Raw genomic sequence first — 17,026 nt, 5'->3', positions numbered from 1 at the left:
AATCCATTTGTCTTTTGTGAACCTAAAGCAAGTGGCCACCTTCCCTTTCCGTGGTGGAGTGACACCATGTCCAGCCGTCCTGCTAGCCCCAGTGATTCCCATGACCCCTGCCTGCTTCACAGCAGACAAAAACAGCCCAAGCACAGGTGGGGATAACAAATATTTGTTCAGCTTTTCTCCTCAGCTCAGACCCAAACCTCATCCTGTCCCCTCCAATTCGCCAAACAAGTCTTCTCAAAAATTGGTAAATATTTTTGGTGGGAAATGCTGGCATAATGTGATCGGGACCTCAGGTTTTTATCTCCTGGGTTGCACTGCTGTGCTCTGCTGTGCTGTGCTGTGCTCTTTCTGCCAGTGTGCAAGCCCGAAATGGCCCAGGTGCCAAGGCTGCCAGAGCAAGTCAGCAGGAGAACGGAGGTGCGAACAGAAAAGATCTTCTCATGACAGTTGAAAGTTTGAGTCAGGCAATCTGATTTCTCTCTCTCTCCTCTGTTTCCACTTAGTCTTTGTTTTGCTGGTAAGCTGGGGCAGAAAGGGATGAGATCTGTGGTGATGCTTGGTGTCCCTGCCTGGTGTAATGTCCCTCACCTAGTTCCCAACAAAAGGACTCGTAGAAGCCTGGCAGTGTGAATGACCAGTGCTTCTTGGGATAAAGGACACTGACTGTGTGTGGGTGCCTGTGTCAGGTGCACAGTAGTGTGGGAGCGTCCTGGGTTGCAGAGGGTAATGACTGGGGTGGGGCAGCTGCCCTGACCACAAACCTTTAGTCTTTGTTTTCTAGTTGTCTTTTTTAAGGGGTGTTTTTCCTGTATTTATCTCTCATCTGCAGAACTGCGTTTTCTAAGTACAGCAATGAATTGTGTCAACAGAACTCAAGAGTTTGGCAAAGGCAAGCGCACGCTGTCTCTTGGTTGTTTTTTGTTTGTTTGTATTTTTGTTTTTCCCCTTTTACAGAAGGAATTGTCACCCTATAGCCCAGGCTGGCTTGCCTGGAACTCATGATTCCCTCTCCCTGCCTCACAGCCCTCAGAGTGCTGAGGTGAGAGGTGTACACCGTTCCATATGTATGTGCTGCTGGTGAGAGTCCAGGGCTTCCCACATGCTAGACAAGTGGACTCTGCTGGCACCTGAGCTGGGTCCTGATATTTGATATTCTCCTTAGTCAAATTTCTAGGGACTCTGCACTCCAAACCTTTGAATGTCCTCCTGTACCAGCTCCTTGTGGAGCTGATTATTGAGATCGTGGTGTATTATCCAAGCCTGGCTCTGGGAATGGCTCAAGGGATCCCTGAAAAGCAGGCTGAGAAAGCTGAAGGCAATTCTCTGACCTCTAGTCTCTAGATGTGCTGGCTCTGTGTGCCTGGAGACAAACAGCCTCAAAAAATTAAATTCTTACCAGGGTGGGGCTGGCCACTGAGTAATTTTTTTTTTTTAGCAGAGTGTGCTGTGGTAAACCATGGAGTTCGTGTTGTTTTTGCCGAAGTCAGTGCTGTGTGTGGTTTCGGTACACCGCTTGGGCGGCTGTTGAAACTGCTGTGGTTTCCACATAAGGCCTACTGTGCCTCTTCAGTCCCCTTAGCTAGTGCAACGGGCCAGGGGCACGGACCAAGGGTGCCATGCCTGCTGTAGTATCACTTACCACGCACCAAACCTGCTAAGTTTTCATGTAACTTTGTTGTTTTGAGAAGGGGTATCACATTAGCTGTCTCAGAGCCAGTCCCTAGCTGGCATCAAACTCAGAGATTCCCGTACCTGAGTATTCTAATCAAAGGTGTATGCCACCACACCTGGCCAAACAATTCTTACATTGTTGTTGTTATTAATGATACTTAGGGTTTTTTTTGTTGTTGTTGTTGTTGTTGTTGTTAGTTTTGGTTTACTGCATTTGGTTTACTGTTTGTGCACATTGGTCAGAGGGCAACTGTCAGGGATCAGTTCTTCCATCATGTGAGTTTGGGCATCAAATTCAGATAATCAGGCTTGGGAACAAGCAACTTTGTCTGCTGAGCCATCTAGCCCATTTTGTGTTGAGATACAGCCTCAGTATATAGTCCACACTGTCCTCAGGCTCCTGATTCCTGCCTCAGTCTTTTTTAGTTTATTCTGATCCCCTTTCCACAGCCATCTCTCCATACTCATGTCCCAAGAGCCAAAAGCACTATGACCTTGCTTCCTACTGCAGGGCAGACAGAGTGATCTGTCACACTCAGGAGTAGCTCCACCTCAGAAAAGAGGGAAAGCGAATAAGGAGTTAGCAGAAGTGGTTACATAAAAGCAGGAACTAGACCCAGCCTTGAAACAATACAGCCACCAAAAATAAATCAGGGTGCCAAGTGGGAAGCCATGGCCAGGGTCTTCCATCATTGCTCAGGACCTGGGTACAATCCAGGACCATGCCAACCTGCAAGTGGCAGGGACCTGCAGCCGCCTGCATACTAGCACCTAAAACAGGCACTCAAGAGAAAACCGTTTCCCTCCTCTGAAAACAAGAGGCAGCAGTTGCTGCTGGCGGGTTTCATGAGTACAGTCGCGATTTCTAAATAACGGTTTCGGCTGCAGCGAGTCTTGGTGTGAAAGGCTCTTTTCATCTTTGATTGCCTCTCTGCTCTTAGAAGCCTCCGTCTCACTTGGCTGCAGCCGGCTGGATTCCTGACCACACCTCCCAGCAAAACAGTTTTTGTATTTTTTTTTTTTTTTAAATCCCCAGGTCAGGGGAGAAAGAGTTCTTCATCAAATATATGAAGAGAGGTCCAGAAGTGGCTAGTTGTATCCTGTTCCTGTTCAGACGTTTTCAGATCTGCCCAGCCTCAGCATACCCTGCAAGAAATGCCCTGTTCCTGAATTCTTATTGTACATTGTTTTTGAGACAGGGTCTCGGGTAGCCCAGGCTGACCTCAGACTCTAGGTAGCTAGTAATGAATTTGAACTCCTGATTCTCCTGCCTCAGCAGCCCCTGTGCTAGAATCAGAGGCATGGCTGACCACGCCTAGTTTTTAGTGGGTAGGGAATGAAACCCAGGGCTTCACTCCGGGCTGAAGAAGCACCCCACCCTTGTTTTTATTTGAGACACAGCTGCCTATGTAATACAGTCTACTTCAAAGTCATAATCCTGCCTCAGCCTCCCAAGTACAGGGATGTGGTCAAGACCTGCCTGGGCTACATGAGACCCTTTCTTGACAAACAATCCTGTTTCTAGTAGTGACCTGCTCTGCATAGGTGAAGCTCAGGACTTGCAGCCGTGGACTTGGTGGGATATGGAGGCAGGTTGAGCAGGCAGCACAGGCTGGGGTGGGGTGTGTGCGAGGTCCCTCCGGATGCCAGCTGGTCCAGCCTCTGGCCTAGGACCTTGCCCAGTACTAACCCTGCCCAGGCATGAGTTAGTGTGTGTTTGTGCATGGTGGCATAAGATGGCATCTGGCTTGAAAGTGCCCAGGTTTGGGGTCATTGCAGAAGACTGGGAGGAGAATCGGTGTGGTCCTGGGGCTTTGCTGGTACTCAGGTACTTAAGGAACTCAGATTTCCTGCCATAGAGAGCCACGTACAGTCAGAGGCGCTGAGCCCTCCCTCCCAGCTCCTAGTTGGGTACTGAGGATGGGGACCGAGGTCCAGACTATTGAGAAGAGAATAAGAAAGCACACAGGTTTTAGTCACAAGAGCCACAGAGGCAGTGGCAGGGAAGTCCCTGAGCCAGGCAATAAGTGGGTACTGGCGCAGCCTCCACAAGATGACCTTGGATGTAGATAGATTGTGCAGATGGGAGGAAGGGCAGATGGGAGGAAGGGCTGGCTGGAGACAGGTAGTGCAGAGTGCACGATGGGCTGGCGGGAGGTCTCTGTGGCAGGACCCCTGGCAGGACGGGCTTGGTGTAAGTTGGAAGTTATGGAGACAGTGTGAACAGAAGGCGCCCAAACAAAGACAGGCACCTCTCTCATGTCACACTCCCTTTGCCTGGGTTTCCTTGGCTGAGGCTCCTGGGACACAGGCTGTGCTTATGTTCCCAGAAGTCTAGGAACTGAGGAAAGAGGCCCGGGACAACAGTTAGACCCTCTGGCAGAACCAAAAATGTTCTGGGACCTTGCAAGCCTCCCCAGCCTCTGCTGCCTGCCTGCTCTGGGAGACCAGGAGTCCAGGTGGCCATAGCTGCCTGTTCCTTCAACTCTGGTGGGTGGGCCTGCTGGGGACTGACCAGCAGGGGTATATGGGAGTGGGAGAGAGGTAGGCTTTGAAGCCACAGGGGTCGGGGCCTCTGTGGAACCAGGTGTGTACCTGCCCTTCTGACAGAGTCTGCAGGGTCTGCCTCCATAACCTGGACAGAAGCCCAAAGGGAGGCTAGGTGTAGTAGTGCGTGCCTTTAATCTCAGCCATCAGGAGGTGGGTTCCAGGCTAGCCTGCTCTTCACAGTAAGAGCCTACCAGGGTTTTTTTTTGGGGGGGGCGGGGGAGCAGTAGCCTGAAGGGACAGTGCAATGATACTCAGTGAACTTCTCCCATGGCCATGTATCTGCTGTGCCCTCATGTCACTGAGCACCACTCCAGATGTGTCCTGTGACAGCTGCAGGAACCCTTGGCTACCCTGTCAGGTTCTTGACTCCTGATGGTGGCTCCAGGTCACTGTCAGGTGAAACTTATTTCTCATGATGCCACACCTCTTTCATAAGTTAAGCTGGGAGACAACATGGATCTGACTATTGCACTTTACAGCTGTCTGTGCCCAGGCTGCCATTAATGCTTTCAGAAGAGCTGCATCCAAGGATCACCCCAACACCACCAGTCTCTCATTCCTGTACCACACAGGCGGACACTGAGGCCAGCTAGGCCTCAGAACTTCCCTCCATGAGCCCCAGAGCAGAGGGCGGCAGGTTCAGTCTGGGGGCAAGTGCTGTGGGGCTGCTGCCCTCCTTCCCTGTTGGTGCCTGGGGTGGCTCAGGTCATCAGGCTTGGTGGCAAGCACTTTACCTGCGCAGAAGTCTTGCCAGCCAAACTGCCATCAGGCTGTAAATTTGTCCTGATGGGTAGAAGGCAGGTGTCCTGGGCTCAGGTGTGCTATCCCCACAACCAGGTGTCCAGGGTCAACCGCTCTAGTTTCTTTTTGAGTGATGATTTTGAAACCATAAGAGCTGGTGTGGGTAGTTCATTAACTCCAGGGTGCTCTGCTGACCTGGCCCTTGGGCCTGGTGTCTTAGCCATGTTGAATGTGTGGACCCTGTGCTCAGGCAGAGGTGCAACATCAGGCAGGATGCAGGAGAGCTGACCTGGCCAGAGAGCAAGGAAGGTTCTGAACAAACCATGCTTGGGATTCCTCTCTTGTGTGTGGTTGGTGTTTGAGCACCTGTGGACTCATTACCAGGGAGTCCTTCCTGCCCCCTCTTGCTATCCTTAGAAGTTTCCAGTGTGTGTGCTCGGCTCACACTGCTCAGCTGTGACTGGAAGTGTGATGGGCTGAGCTAGTCTCACTCTTAAGAATCCTCTGAATGGAAACATAGTAACTGTCGGGAAATGTGGGCCAGGGACCTAGGTACTGGGAACCAAATGAGTTCTCAGCAGAACCAGTATGTGTCTAACTGTTAAAAGACAGGTCCAATTAAAAAAAAGAAAAAGAAAAAAAGACAGGTCCAATTTAGCTGCTGGTAGATCAGTGTTCATTAATGTGGCCTAAAGTGATCTTGGGCGAGGTGTGGTAGTACACACCTGGTATCCTATCACTTGGTAGGATGAGTTCAAGGCCTGCCCTGCAGTGCTTGAGCCCTCTCAAAAATAACTTCACAACAATGAAATGCTCTTCTGGAACTGCTTGAAACCTTGTTGCACCTCTGCTCAGTGTTACTAAAGAATGTAACTCCATGCTTTAACAAGTACAGAATGGGCATGGGGTCCTGGATTCCAGACACCCCAAAAAAAATCAGAGTCACCAGGGCCACTGCTCTCCCCAGAGAGACAGCCAGGGCCCCACTCTGCACGCCACCCTGTCGTAGTAACTTGTGTTTCTTTTTTTTCCTTCTGTTTTTGTTTTGTTTTTTTCCCTTAAACTTTCCAGGTCAGAGTACACCTGTAAGCCAGCTGGGTTCTTCAGCCTTCCCTGAGTCCCCTGATCCATTCCAGCCACTCGGGGCTGACAGCGGCGACCCGTTCCAAAATAAAAAGGGGTTTGGGGACCCATTTAGTGGCAAAGATCCATTTGCCCCCTCCTCTTCAGCTAAACCTCCTAAGGCCTCTTCCTCCGGCTTTGCCGACTTCACCTCTGTAAGTTGAGTCCTCCCTCAGCCACCTTTCCTGCCTGGCTTGCTGCTTTTTGGGGGTGGGGGTCCCTCTGCAGCTAAAGACGCCACTCCTCCCGCTGCTGGCACACCCCACCATCTACCTATTACTTTTGTTATTTATTGTGCACTGGCCTCTGTAAGAAAAACAGGTTGTCCTTAAGGATGAGATTTCTCCTGGGAGGGTGGCACGCAGTGTGTCTGCCTCTGTGCTTAGTGGCTATGTAATCTTTGTCCCTCACAGACTGTTGTGTTCACTGAGTTTCTGTTTGAGAAATGGCCTTTCTGTTAGCACAGGCTGGCCTGAAACTCAAAGTCGGCCTGCCTCTGCCTCCCAAGTGTTGAGACAACACACTCTGAGCTGGAGAGTGCCCTGGGGTGGACTGCCCTGGGGTGGTGGTGGGTGCCGAGAGTGCCCTGAAGCAGCCAGGGCTGGCTCTAAACTCACAGCAGGGCAATGCTAGTGAGAGCCCAGGGTGATTCTAGGAACACAACAAAGGTGTGTGCAACCACACTGGTTCATTGAGTTTTGGAAGCTGAGCAGGCAGGCACTTCCCAAGACTAAACATTTCATCAGATTCTGCTGCCTCCAGGAAGGTCTGGGGGTCAGTGGCCCTGACCAAGTGCATTATGGTCATAATGGACTGAGAGGAACCCAGGCAGGATGTCCAAGAATGAGAGATTTGGTTACTTTCTGTTCTGTGTTTTATTTTGTTTTGTTTTCCCCAGTTTCTGTTTGATTTATTAGCTACAGTGAAAAAGAATCCCACCTAGATGACCACCGTGGAGCCTCTTCTCTTTTCCAATGGTTCAGAGAGGTCACTTGCCCAGGCCAGGGGCTTCCTAGAATCACCCTGGGCTCTCACCAGCACTGCCCTGCTGTGAGTTTAGAGCCAGCCCAGGCTGCTTCAGGGCACTGTCGGCACCCACCACCACCCCAGGGCAGTCCACCCCAGGGCACTCTCCAGCTCAGAATGTGTTGTCTTCCTACAGTCCATTTCACCCTTTCAGGTGCAGCCTGACTCCCAAAACCTTCCTTTGGGAAGTTCCTCCCTAGACTGTCAGGGGAGACATTGGGATTATTACTGTGTTTACTTAATTTATATTTCGTATATATATTTCTTATTTATATTACTTATTTATATTTCTTTCTTTGAGATAAGCCCAGTACTTAATTTGCAGCCTAGAATGACTGTGAACTACTAATCCTCATGCCTCCATACAGACCTGGAGGGCTGAGTGTGGTGATAGGCAGGGTCCACATAGGACCCGAGGTTCCATTCCCACCACAAAACAAAAAAACCAAAAGCATATGTATGAGGATATAGTAAATACTCAGGTCCCCCCAGCCATTAGTAACACTCATGGAGTATGGCTGTCCTGTGGCTGTGTTTGAATTGCTTAAGGCAGACCTAGGCCCCATGGCACTCACCTCTTATCCCAGTCCTGGGAAGCTGAGACAAGAGGATCTTAGGGTTGAGGCCAGCCTGAGGTACATGGGGAGGTGATGTCTAAAAATAGTAACATACATTGGCCCTGCCCTTTCGTGGCACCTGGGGACTTGTGACTTCCAAACTGAAGCCCATTCATTTCTCTTGACAGTGCACACAGTGTGCCTTTAGAAAGGTGACATTATTAATAAAAGCCAGAGACAGAAGCACTTTGCATTCTTTGAATAGCACCAGGTCTATTTTCTGGTAGAAACTATTAACCAACAAGGCCAGGGCTGGTGCTGTGGGTGGGGTGTGTACCCAGCTCCAGCACTGGGAAGGTGAAGGCTGGAGGACCAGGGGTTGCAGGTCAGCCTGGGCTAAGTCCGTTTCAACAAACAAAGGAACAGGGCACCGCTGTTGCCCCGTGCCTGCAGTGCTGGGTTTGGGTAGGGAAGAGTGGTGGTGGGGCTGAACCACAGTAGAGAGAAATGACTGTGGCCTTTCTGAAAAGCCGTTCACTTCCTGTGCCCACACCGCCAGCACACCCCATTCCCCTGCTCAGTTTTTCGTAAACACCAGGTTCCAAGCTGTGACTGGACTAACGACTCTGCTGTTCTAGAGTAGTTTTATTTTTCAGGTGTACCTGTTTGTTGTCTGGGTCTCGCCCAGGCTGGTCTCAAGCTTGCAGCTTCTGGGTGCTGGAATGTCACTATGCCCAGTTTAACTTCCAATGTGAACATTCTCATCTGCAGATGGGCCGGCCCTGGCCTGGCCTCTGTTCCCATCAGCACAGCACAGTTCTCTCTGATGGCAGGGGTCCAGTGTGTACAGGACTCTCAGGGACTTTAATACTGTGCAAGCTTAGAAAAGGCTGTCATCACCTGTGGGAAACAGCCTGATCAGTTTGGGCTTCTGGAAACTGATGTCATCCACACGAGCTGGCCATGCTATCCTTACAAGAGACCCTGTCTCAAAAAAAGGACACAGTAGCCAGGGCCTTTAATCCCTGCACTTGGGAGGCAGAAGCAGGTGGATCTCTAAGTAGAGGGACGCCTGGGCTGCATAGAGAAAACTTTTCTTGACAACAGCAAATATGTTTGTTACCTTACACCCTGGCAAGCAGGGCGTGGTGATATCTATCCATTGGAGGCCCAGGGAATTCAGGGCCAGGGCCAGGGCCAGGGCCAGCATGGCTTGCCTGGGTCCTTGCCCTACAAAACAGCCACAGTCATTCTGCCTCAGGTCACTCGTGTGTCCTGAGGTGTGTCCTGCCAGGGATGTGTGTCTAGCAGAATAGCTGACATAGCTTGCACAGTTTCCTTAAGAGTCAGGCAGACATCAGATTGACTGCAGTGGGCTTTGCAGATGCCTCCATGAGCAAGCTGGGGAGTGAGGGGCTTCAGAAGTACAGTTTTTACTTCTTGATACAAATTCTCAAGAACAAGATACCTGAGACAGTATAGAAGGGGAATGGCACCCATGCTGCTGTTCAAGGGGTACCTGAGACACCCAGGTTCAGCTCCTGCCCCTGCATGACCCAAGAGAACCAGAGGCTGCCTAGTCCAAGCATCTCCATCCAAGGCTAGTCAGTACTACTGAGAAAATACCCTTGCTGGAATGGAACCTTCTCTCAGCCAAGTGCACAAGGCAGATCTCTGTGGGATCCCCTCTTGGCCTCAGCTTTAAAGCACCCTGTGTGTGGGGTTGAGGGGCACAGTGGAGGAGGCGGGTGCTTGCTGCTCATCTGGGGCTGCAGAACTGTAGCTCCTGGAGTCATTTCTCCCTGCATTTTTTCTTCCTTATTTTGCTCCCCCGTGAAGTTTTGGGAAATTCCCCCCAAACAGAGAGGGGGCAGGGTGATCTGTGATCTGCTTGTGGGAATAGATGAAGGAACCCTACCTCCCAGGGATGTCTTAGACTCCTTCCCCTACCTGTCTCCTGCCTAAGCCCCTAAGAGGGTTCCTGGGCTCCACCCCTTCCCTGGGAGGCCACACCCCCCACCACCAGCAGAGCTGAGTAATACTCCAGTAGGCTCCTTGTCACTGGCTGGGAAGTCACAGCCCTGTCCTGGAGCCCTTAGGTCCCTTGTGGCCCTGATTTCTCCCACCCAGAACCTCCCAGGTCCCCAAGCCACTGTTCCTATCAGTTACTGATGACAGCTGACAGACAAATCATTCTGAGGACCCAAAGCCCTGGTGAAGCCTGCCTGTGTTTCTCACACCACGCTTCCCTCCTCTCTCCAAGGAGGTTGTGGACTGTCATGTATCTCACTGCTGATGTCTGTCTGCTCTTGAGGGCTGGAATCTTAATGTCACAGATTCCCTGGAAGAGATGGTGAAAAACAGAGGGCTCCCTGGGGGTTGGAGCCTCTCAAGAGGGGGCAATGGAGCAGAGTAAGAGGTAGCTGGTAGGATATGGCTCCAGCCATAAGGAGAACGGAAACTTTGACAACCAGCTGGGGTGGCTGAGACAGGAGGACTGGCTATAGTTGTCATAAGGAGATCCTGTCTCAAGCTGTAGGATGTGCCTACAGATTTGTTGGACCTGCCTGCTAGAACCTTCCGGCACCAGGCCAGGCTGCTTCTCTCTGCAGGGGTGGATGTCTAGTCTTTAGTTGGCAGCTCAGATTGGATGCACCCTGCTTCTTTGTATGTGGGGTGAGGTCGGGCTCCACCATGGTCTCCTGGTTTTTCCTGCCCAAGGGACCCTCTGCCCACACTCTGAGTCCCCCTCTCACTGTCCCAAATCTTCCTTTGTAGTTTGGCAATGAGGAGCAGCAGCTGGCCTGGGCCAAGAGGGAGAGCGAGAAAGCAGAACAGGAGCGGCTGGCAAGGCTGCGGCGGCAGGAACAGGAGGACCTGGAGCTGGCCATCGCCCTCAGCAAGGCTGACATGCCAGCCTAGACGGTGCAGGCGAGCCTCTGCTGTCTGTATGTATACACCCATACTCAGAGCGTGCCCCGCTTCAAGTCGTACCATGCCACAGTCACCACAGCCAAGGACACAGGGCCTTGTTCAGAGGCAGCAGACTCAGCTCACCCCTGGGAGCTGCCAGGAGGGCAGCTGTAGGTAAAGGGCCTGGGAGCCCACAGTCTGGCTACCGCAACGTGATGGTGATGAGGCTCCGCCTTCCAGATCATTCAATGGCTGACAGAAAGCCTCCAGTCTCCTGGCTGCAGACAGGCGCCACCCAAGTCCCTCCCCGCATCCATGAGACCCCGCCACCCACGATGTATGCATTCGTTGTATAAAAATGAAGTTTGAATGATTAATATAAAATATTTTAATACAAAACATGAAGTGCTATCTTGTTTTCAGTCTAGGAGTGTGGGTTAGTAGTTCTCTGTAGACTGAGGATCAGGTGCTCCCACAGCAGGGGTAACGAGAAGCTCTGCATTGTCTGTGTGTGTATGCTTGGGTATGTATGTCTGCAGCTGCTGGCAGAGGCCAAAGGGGTGTCATATCCCCTGGAGCTGGAGGTGCAGCCTGGTCTACATGTTGTATTCCAGGATAGCTAGGGTGATGTAGAGAGACAATGTCTCAAAGTGATTCAGATCAAACACCCGAAATCAGAAGTGCTCCATCCAAGATATGCAGCTTTCTGAATAAAGACAACACAGACACGCCGGGCAGTGGTGGCGCACGCCTTTAATCCCAGCACTTGGGAGGCAGAGGCAAGAGGATCTCTGTGAGTTGGAGACCAGCCTGGTCTACAAGAGCGAGTGCCAGGACAGCCTCCAAAGCCACAGACAAACCTTGTCTCAAAAAACAAACAAACAAAAAAAGACAACACAGACACTCACACGGCGGCTGTCTAGTGCTGGGGCAGGTGGAAGTGCTGGCTGGCCCTGTGAAGGTCCTCTGGCCATGGCAGGAGGGGTCTGTGTTTCCCTAGAGCTCACATTGTATGTAGTTCATGTGCTTAAAATATAACGGGCTGGAGTGGCATCTGGGGAGATGCTTGCTACTCTAGCAGAGTTGTTCCCAGCACCCACATCAGATAGTTGAGCTACACGAGTCCCCAGCGCCAGGGGATCCCTCTCTGGCCTCCTTGGGCACTCACCCCAGACACATTTTTTAAGTATCTTGCTGGATGTGGTGATGCATGCCTTTGATCCTCCTGCTTGGGAAGCAGAGGCACGGATAGGCAGATCTGAGTTCGGGCAAATCTGGTCTACATAGTGGCTTCAAGGCTTCCAGGGCTACATAGCCAGAATGTTTGAAAATAAATAAGGGGCTAGAAAGACAGCTCAGGTAAGATCACTTGCTGTTCTTGCAAAGGACCCGGCTATCGTTCCCAGCACCCACATGATGGCTTACAACAGTCTATAACTCTGCTCCAAGAGATTCACTATCCTCTTCTGGCTTCAAGGGCACCAAGCACTTACATGTTGTACATACATATATGCAGACAGACGCTTACATACCACTCTGTTTGATGTTTTTTTAGACAGGGTTTCTCTGTGTAGCCATGGCTGTCCTGGAACTCACTGTGTAGACCAGGTTGGCCTCAAACTCAGAGATCTGCTTGTCTCTGCCTCCTAAGTGCTGGGATTAAAGGTGTGTGCCATCACCGCCCAGATCTGAGAAGTTTAATCTGTTGTTCATGGGATATTGGGTCCCACACAGGTGGGACCATGGATGGTAATTAGGGGCTAAAGCTAGCCCAAGATAGCTTGGAGTTAGGCTCTGGACCTGCAGCATTCCACCTTCTCCATGCCCCTGCAGCTCTAGCCTCTGTGGACATGGCTCCCTTCCAGGACTTCCCCATCACAGTTGGATCCTTGGACCCGCCAGGCTGAGAGAGCCTTACACAAAATCAAAGAAATCAACTAAAATATGGGGCTGGAGAGATTGCTCAGGGGACACACTGCTCTTGCAGAGGGCCTGAGTTCCGTTCCCAGCATCCTTGTTGAGTGGCTCACAGCCACCTGTAAACTCTAGCTCCTGGGGATTCGATGCCTTCATCTGTCTTCTTTAGGCACCACACACTTGTAACATACACATGCACTTGTAAATCAAAATAAATCTGAAAAAAAAAATCTCACTGCCCCGTTTTTGTTTTTGAGACAGGGTCTTACTATATAACCCAGGCTAGCCTAGAACTCACATATTGGTCTGCCTCTGCCTCTGCCTCCCTGGGATGACAGGGAGTGAGTGAGCCACCATACTTGGTTGAGTTACGTTTTGAAATGTTTCACATCATGATGAGGTTCTGGGCTTGAACTCAGGTCTACACACATCCCTTCATGTGCTGTGTATACCTAGCTAGCACAGCTTGGGGAAGCTTCATGGAAGGGCACTGGCTAGACTGTTTATTCTTAGTTTTTTTCTTTCTCAGTTTTTTTTTAAGTGAATTATTAGCCTGGAGGTGGTAGCACACACCTTTAATCCCAGCACCCAGGAGGCAGAGGCAGTCGGAGCTCTGAGTTTGAGGCCAGCCTGGTCTACAGAATGAGTTCCAAGACAGCTAAGGTTACACAGAGAAACACTGTCTCAAAAAAAGAAAGAAAGAAACTCCTTGCAATATATACTAGCTTCAGGAAACAAAAAACCCACCATAGCTTCTGCCAACAGGACAGCCAGGAGTCATCGGGCAGCTTTGTCCAGCTGTATGTTGTCTCCATCATGGTATTTGAAAAGCCCATGGTTTGTGACTTTATTTTGTCACAAAACTGTTTGTATCTGGAAACATGAACTTCAGGTGACCTGAATGTATATGAAAGGTTCAGGCATTACACTGGCCTGGCCTGTTAACTGGCAGAATCCACACAGGCAGTACCCTGGTCAGCCCAGGGTTCCATGGGAACTAAGTCTGCACACAGGTGTAGAGGACCCCTTTAAAGGACAGACCCCTGCCCACTTATGCGCTCTTTCTTTCCGGCAGTGGACCACTACCTCTCTCCTCTCTCTGTTCCAGTGGTCGGCCACTAATTCTTCTCTCTTACTCTCTGCCCTGCTCTGTTCTTCCATTTCTCTCTCCCCCTTTCGCTCTCCCGGTAATAAACTATAATTAATATAAATATTCGGGTTTCCATCTCGCGGTTTCGCTTCTTTTTATCTTTCTAATTTTTAAACTTTTACAAAAGAATAATAGTGTGTTGTTGGTTCATATTTGCCTCCAGAGTAAACTCTCTTGTCCCCTTGGAGGTGAGACTGTGTTTTTGCCTCCACCAGTTGACACAACTCAGGTAATCAGACGTGGTGACAGGTGTGCCTGTCACCACCATCTCTCCAGCCCTTCACTTTTTTTTTTGTTAAGGACCATTTTAGATTTAGAACCACAGAGACATACGAGAGTTCCAGAAGCCCCTCACACCTTGCCCATTCTTAGCGTCCTGCTCATTGGTTCAGCAGTTACCCAGCTAGCTCTCTTGAAGCTGCCTCTGCTCCCCTCAGCTCCTTTCCCATTGTGGATCCCTGTGGATCTTCAACCCTCAGTTTCTCTTGCTCCTGTGAGCCTTGGAAGTTCTCAGGCTTTCCTGCCTTTAGACCTTGGGCATCCTCCCCCCACCCCCTCCGTTTTATTTTGTGCGTGGGTGTTCGACCTGTATGTGTCTGTATCGTGTGTGCAGTGCCCTCTGAGGCCAGAAGAGGGAGTCGGATTCCCTGGAACCAGAGTTTCTGACCTTCCCAAGCCTCCAAGGTGATACTGGAACGTGAACTTGGGTCCTCTACAAGGCAGCGTGTGCTCTTAACCCTGAGCCAGTTCTACAGCCCCAGCCCAGAGCCTTTTAAGGCTTAGAGGCTAGGTGTTCTGCCTGTGTTCCTCCTTAGGATTCATGTTCACGAGACTAGAGGAAGGTGACAGCTTTGTGGGGGAAACACACAGGAGTGCATACCCCGGCCTTGCCCCTTTCTGAAGGAAGGGCTGGGAAATGGCCCAATCAGTGAAGCACTTGTCATGCAAGCATGAGGACCTGAGTTCGAATCCCTAGAAGCTCTAAAATAAATCCAGGCAAAATGGTTCACCGTCTCCCAGTGCTGGAGACAGAGATGGGAGTGTGTCACACAGTTAGCCAGGCTAACCAGTATGAGCTTCATGTTCAGTGAGAGACCCTGTTTTTAAACAAAAGAAATGGAGAATGACAGAGGAAAACAGCTGACATCAATTTCTGGTCTCTCCAGGCGGGGACAACACAGGAAAGACACACACACACACACCAAAAAATGGTCCCTACAACCAGCCAGGTGTGGCAGCCTACACCTAATCCCACACACAGGACACTGAGGCAGAACTAAACAGCTATGTGGAGATACTGTATCTCAAAAAATAACAGCCTTTAATCCCAGCACTCGGGAGGCAGAGGCAGGTGGATCTCTGTGAGTTCCAGGCCAGCCTGGTCTATCAGAGTTAGTTCCAGGATGGGATCCAAAGCGCTACACAGAGAAACCCTGTCTTAAAAAGCAAAATAATAGTAATAATAATAATAATAAACAGTAAAAGAGGGCTTGAGGCGGAGCTCAGTGGCAGAATGTCCGCAGAGTTTGGGGGTGAGAGGAGCTGCCTGGGCCAAGATGACTCCTGGCAGGTGAACCGACCTCAGTTCTGAGTCAGGACTCTTCAGAGGTGCTTTGCAGATTCTGAGGTTCACCTTGCAGATGGTATGAGGTCACTTTGATGGTAGTTAGGTAGGTAGAGAGAGTCAAGAGACCAAAGTGCCCTGGCCAAGCAGCAGCTTACCACCATGAGGTCAGACTCCTGGGAGATAAAATCACAACTTCCAAGCTGATTTTATGGGAAGGCTGTTCATGTTCTAAGCCCCTTGTACAGGGCTATTTTAGGACCAAACAGGAAGCAGCCAGAAAACAAACCTGCCACCAAAAATAATAGGCTTAATATTTCGGCCCCTTATCAGATCTGGTGCCTTTCAAGCGTGCGCCTCCCACCCCCACTCAAAATTTTTTTCCTTAGTAAAAAGTTCCTAAGCGATGAACAAACTGTATCATGAGGTGATTGGAAAGAAAAAGAAAAAACATGGGGGGTGGGGATGGAAACGTGATCGTTATCTGTTGTTTATTCCAAAGAAATTCCACGATGGGGGCAGCACTGTGCTGTGAGGACTCTGTGTGGTTCTGTGTGGTGGACTTTGCTTTGTTTTATGGCTGAGGGACAGTCACAGCACATGGGAGACAGAAACAGGCAGATCTCTTTAAGTTAAAGCTAGCCCGGGCTTCATAGCAGACTCAAGCCATGCAGGGATACTCTGTGAGACTCTTGTCTCACTGGCCAGTGAGATGCTGAGTGACTGCTGCCAAGCCTGAGGACCAGAGCTCCATCCTAAGTCACCCTCTGGCCTCCACACATGCACCATGGCTCCGGAACATGCACGAACATCTTAAATAAATAAATGGAATTTTTTAATCGACAGTATATGTATTAATCGGGGTGTGGGGTGTGTTCCTGTCACCCTGGTGCTCAGGAGACTGAAGAATTAGGTTCACCAGCCTGGACTACAAGGTAACACTGTCTTCCCCTCCAGAAAAGTTGGTTGTATGTTTTTATGGGGTTTTTGTTTTGTTTTTCAAGACAGGGTTTCTCTGTGGCTTTGGAGACTGTCCTGGCACTTGCTCTTTTAGACCAGGCTGGACACAGAGATCCTGCCTCTGCCTCCTGAGTGCTGGGACTAAAGGCATGTGCCACCACCACCTGGCTTTATTGGTGTTTGTTGTCGTCATTTTTTTAGGTTTTTCTTAGGTGTTGCAGGCTGGCCTCACACTGACTATGCAGTGTGGATGACTTTGAACTCAGGATTTTCTACCTCTGAAGGGCTGGGGTGACAACGCTTTAAAGGCTGAAAGAAGAAACAAATGAGATTTCTGGGGTAGGGAAGCAGGGAATCAGGAGGCTGAAGCTGGAGGACCAGGGGACCACACCTTATGTCCTCATTCTATAGTTGGTTTTTAAAGGGAAAACATGCAGATTAGTCATTCCAAAGTTACTCTCTTTGCAACTAGAAACAAACAATAGAAAGATCTGGGCTTGACTGGCCTGACTTCCGTAGGTGGCCTCTTTTGTGAGGCTGAGGACTGGAGGGGCTCTCTTTGTCATGTCAACTGGACTACCTAGGTCAGGTCCTAATTCTTCCCAAGGTCAGGGAACCGGTCAGTCCCAGCTCACAAACTGACCTCTTGGGGTTCAGTCTGCTTTGTTGGGACCCAGTACAACATCAAACACAAGACAATGGCACCTGCAAATTTACTTCAGTACTCCCCTTCCTGGGTGAGGCCTGGCCACATTGAGCATGCTGGTTATGGCTTTAATTTATTTTTATTTATTTATTTATTTTTGCCAAGAGAATAAGACTTTATTGATTTTTAATGTGTGAAACCAAAATTTC

At 50.2% G+C, this 17,026-nt stretch overlaps 1 protein-coding gene across 10 annotated transcripts in view; it reads left to right on the top strand.

Moving 5' to 3' along the window:
- Eps15l1 (epidermal growth factor receptor pathway substrate 15 like 1) overlaps positions 1–10,985 on the top strand; it is an 81,043-nt gene extending 70,058 nt beyond the window's left edge. For 5 of the 10 annotated variants that reach the window (XM_035450543.1, XM_027394886.2, XM_027394885.2 and 2 more), the window contains 2 exons: positions 6,034–6,239; positions 10,446–10,985. In XM_035450543.1, coding sequence (XP_035306434.1) covers positions 6,034–6,239; positions 10,446–10,589 — 350 coding nt within the window. In that variant the 3' untranslated portion in view covers positions 10,590–10,985. Of the gene's footprint in view, positions 1–6,033; positions 6,240–10,445 lie in introns of those variants that run through there. The other 5 variants (XR_004771607.1, XM_027394891.2, XR_004771606.1 and 2 more) reach the window with 4 other exon arrangements.
- The last annotated feature ends 6,041 nt before the right edge of the window (positions 10,986–17,026 follow it).

The sequence above is a fragment of the Cricetulus griseus genome, assembly GCF_003668045.3.
Source record: "Cricetulus griseus strain 17A/GY chromosome 1 unlocalized genomic scaffold, alternate assembly CriGri-PICRH-1.0 chr1_0, whole genome shotgun sequence".
Taxonomy (NCBI): domain Eukaryota; kingdom Metazoa; phylum Chordata; class Mammalia; order Rodentia; family Cricetidae; genus Cricetulus; species Cricetulus griseus.
The sequence above is the reverse complement of the archived record's forward strand: the minus strand, read 5'-3'. Positions and strand labels throughout refer to the sequence as shown.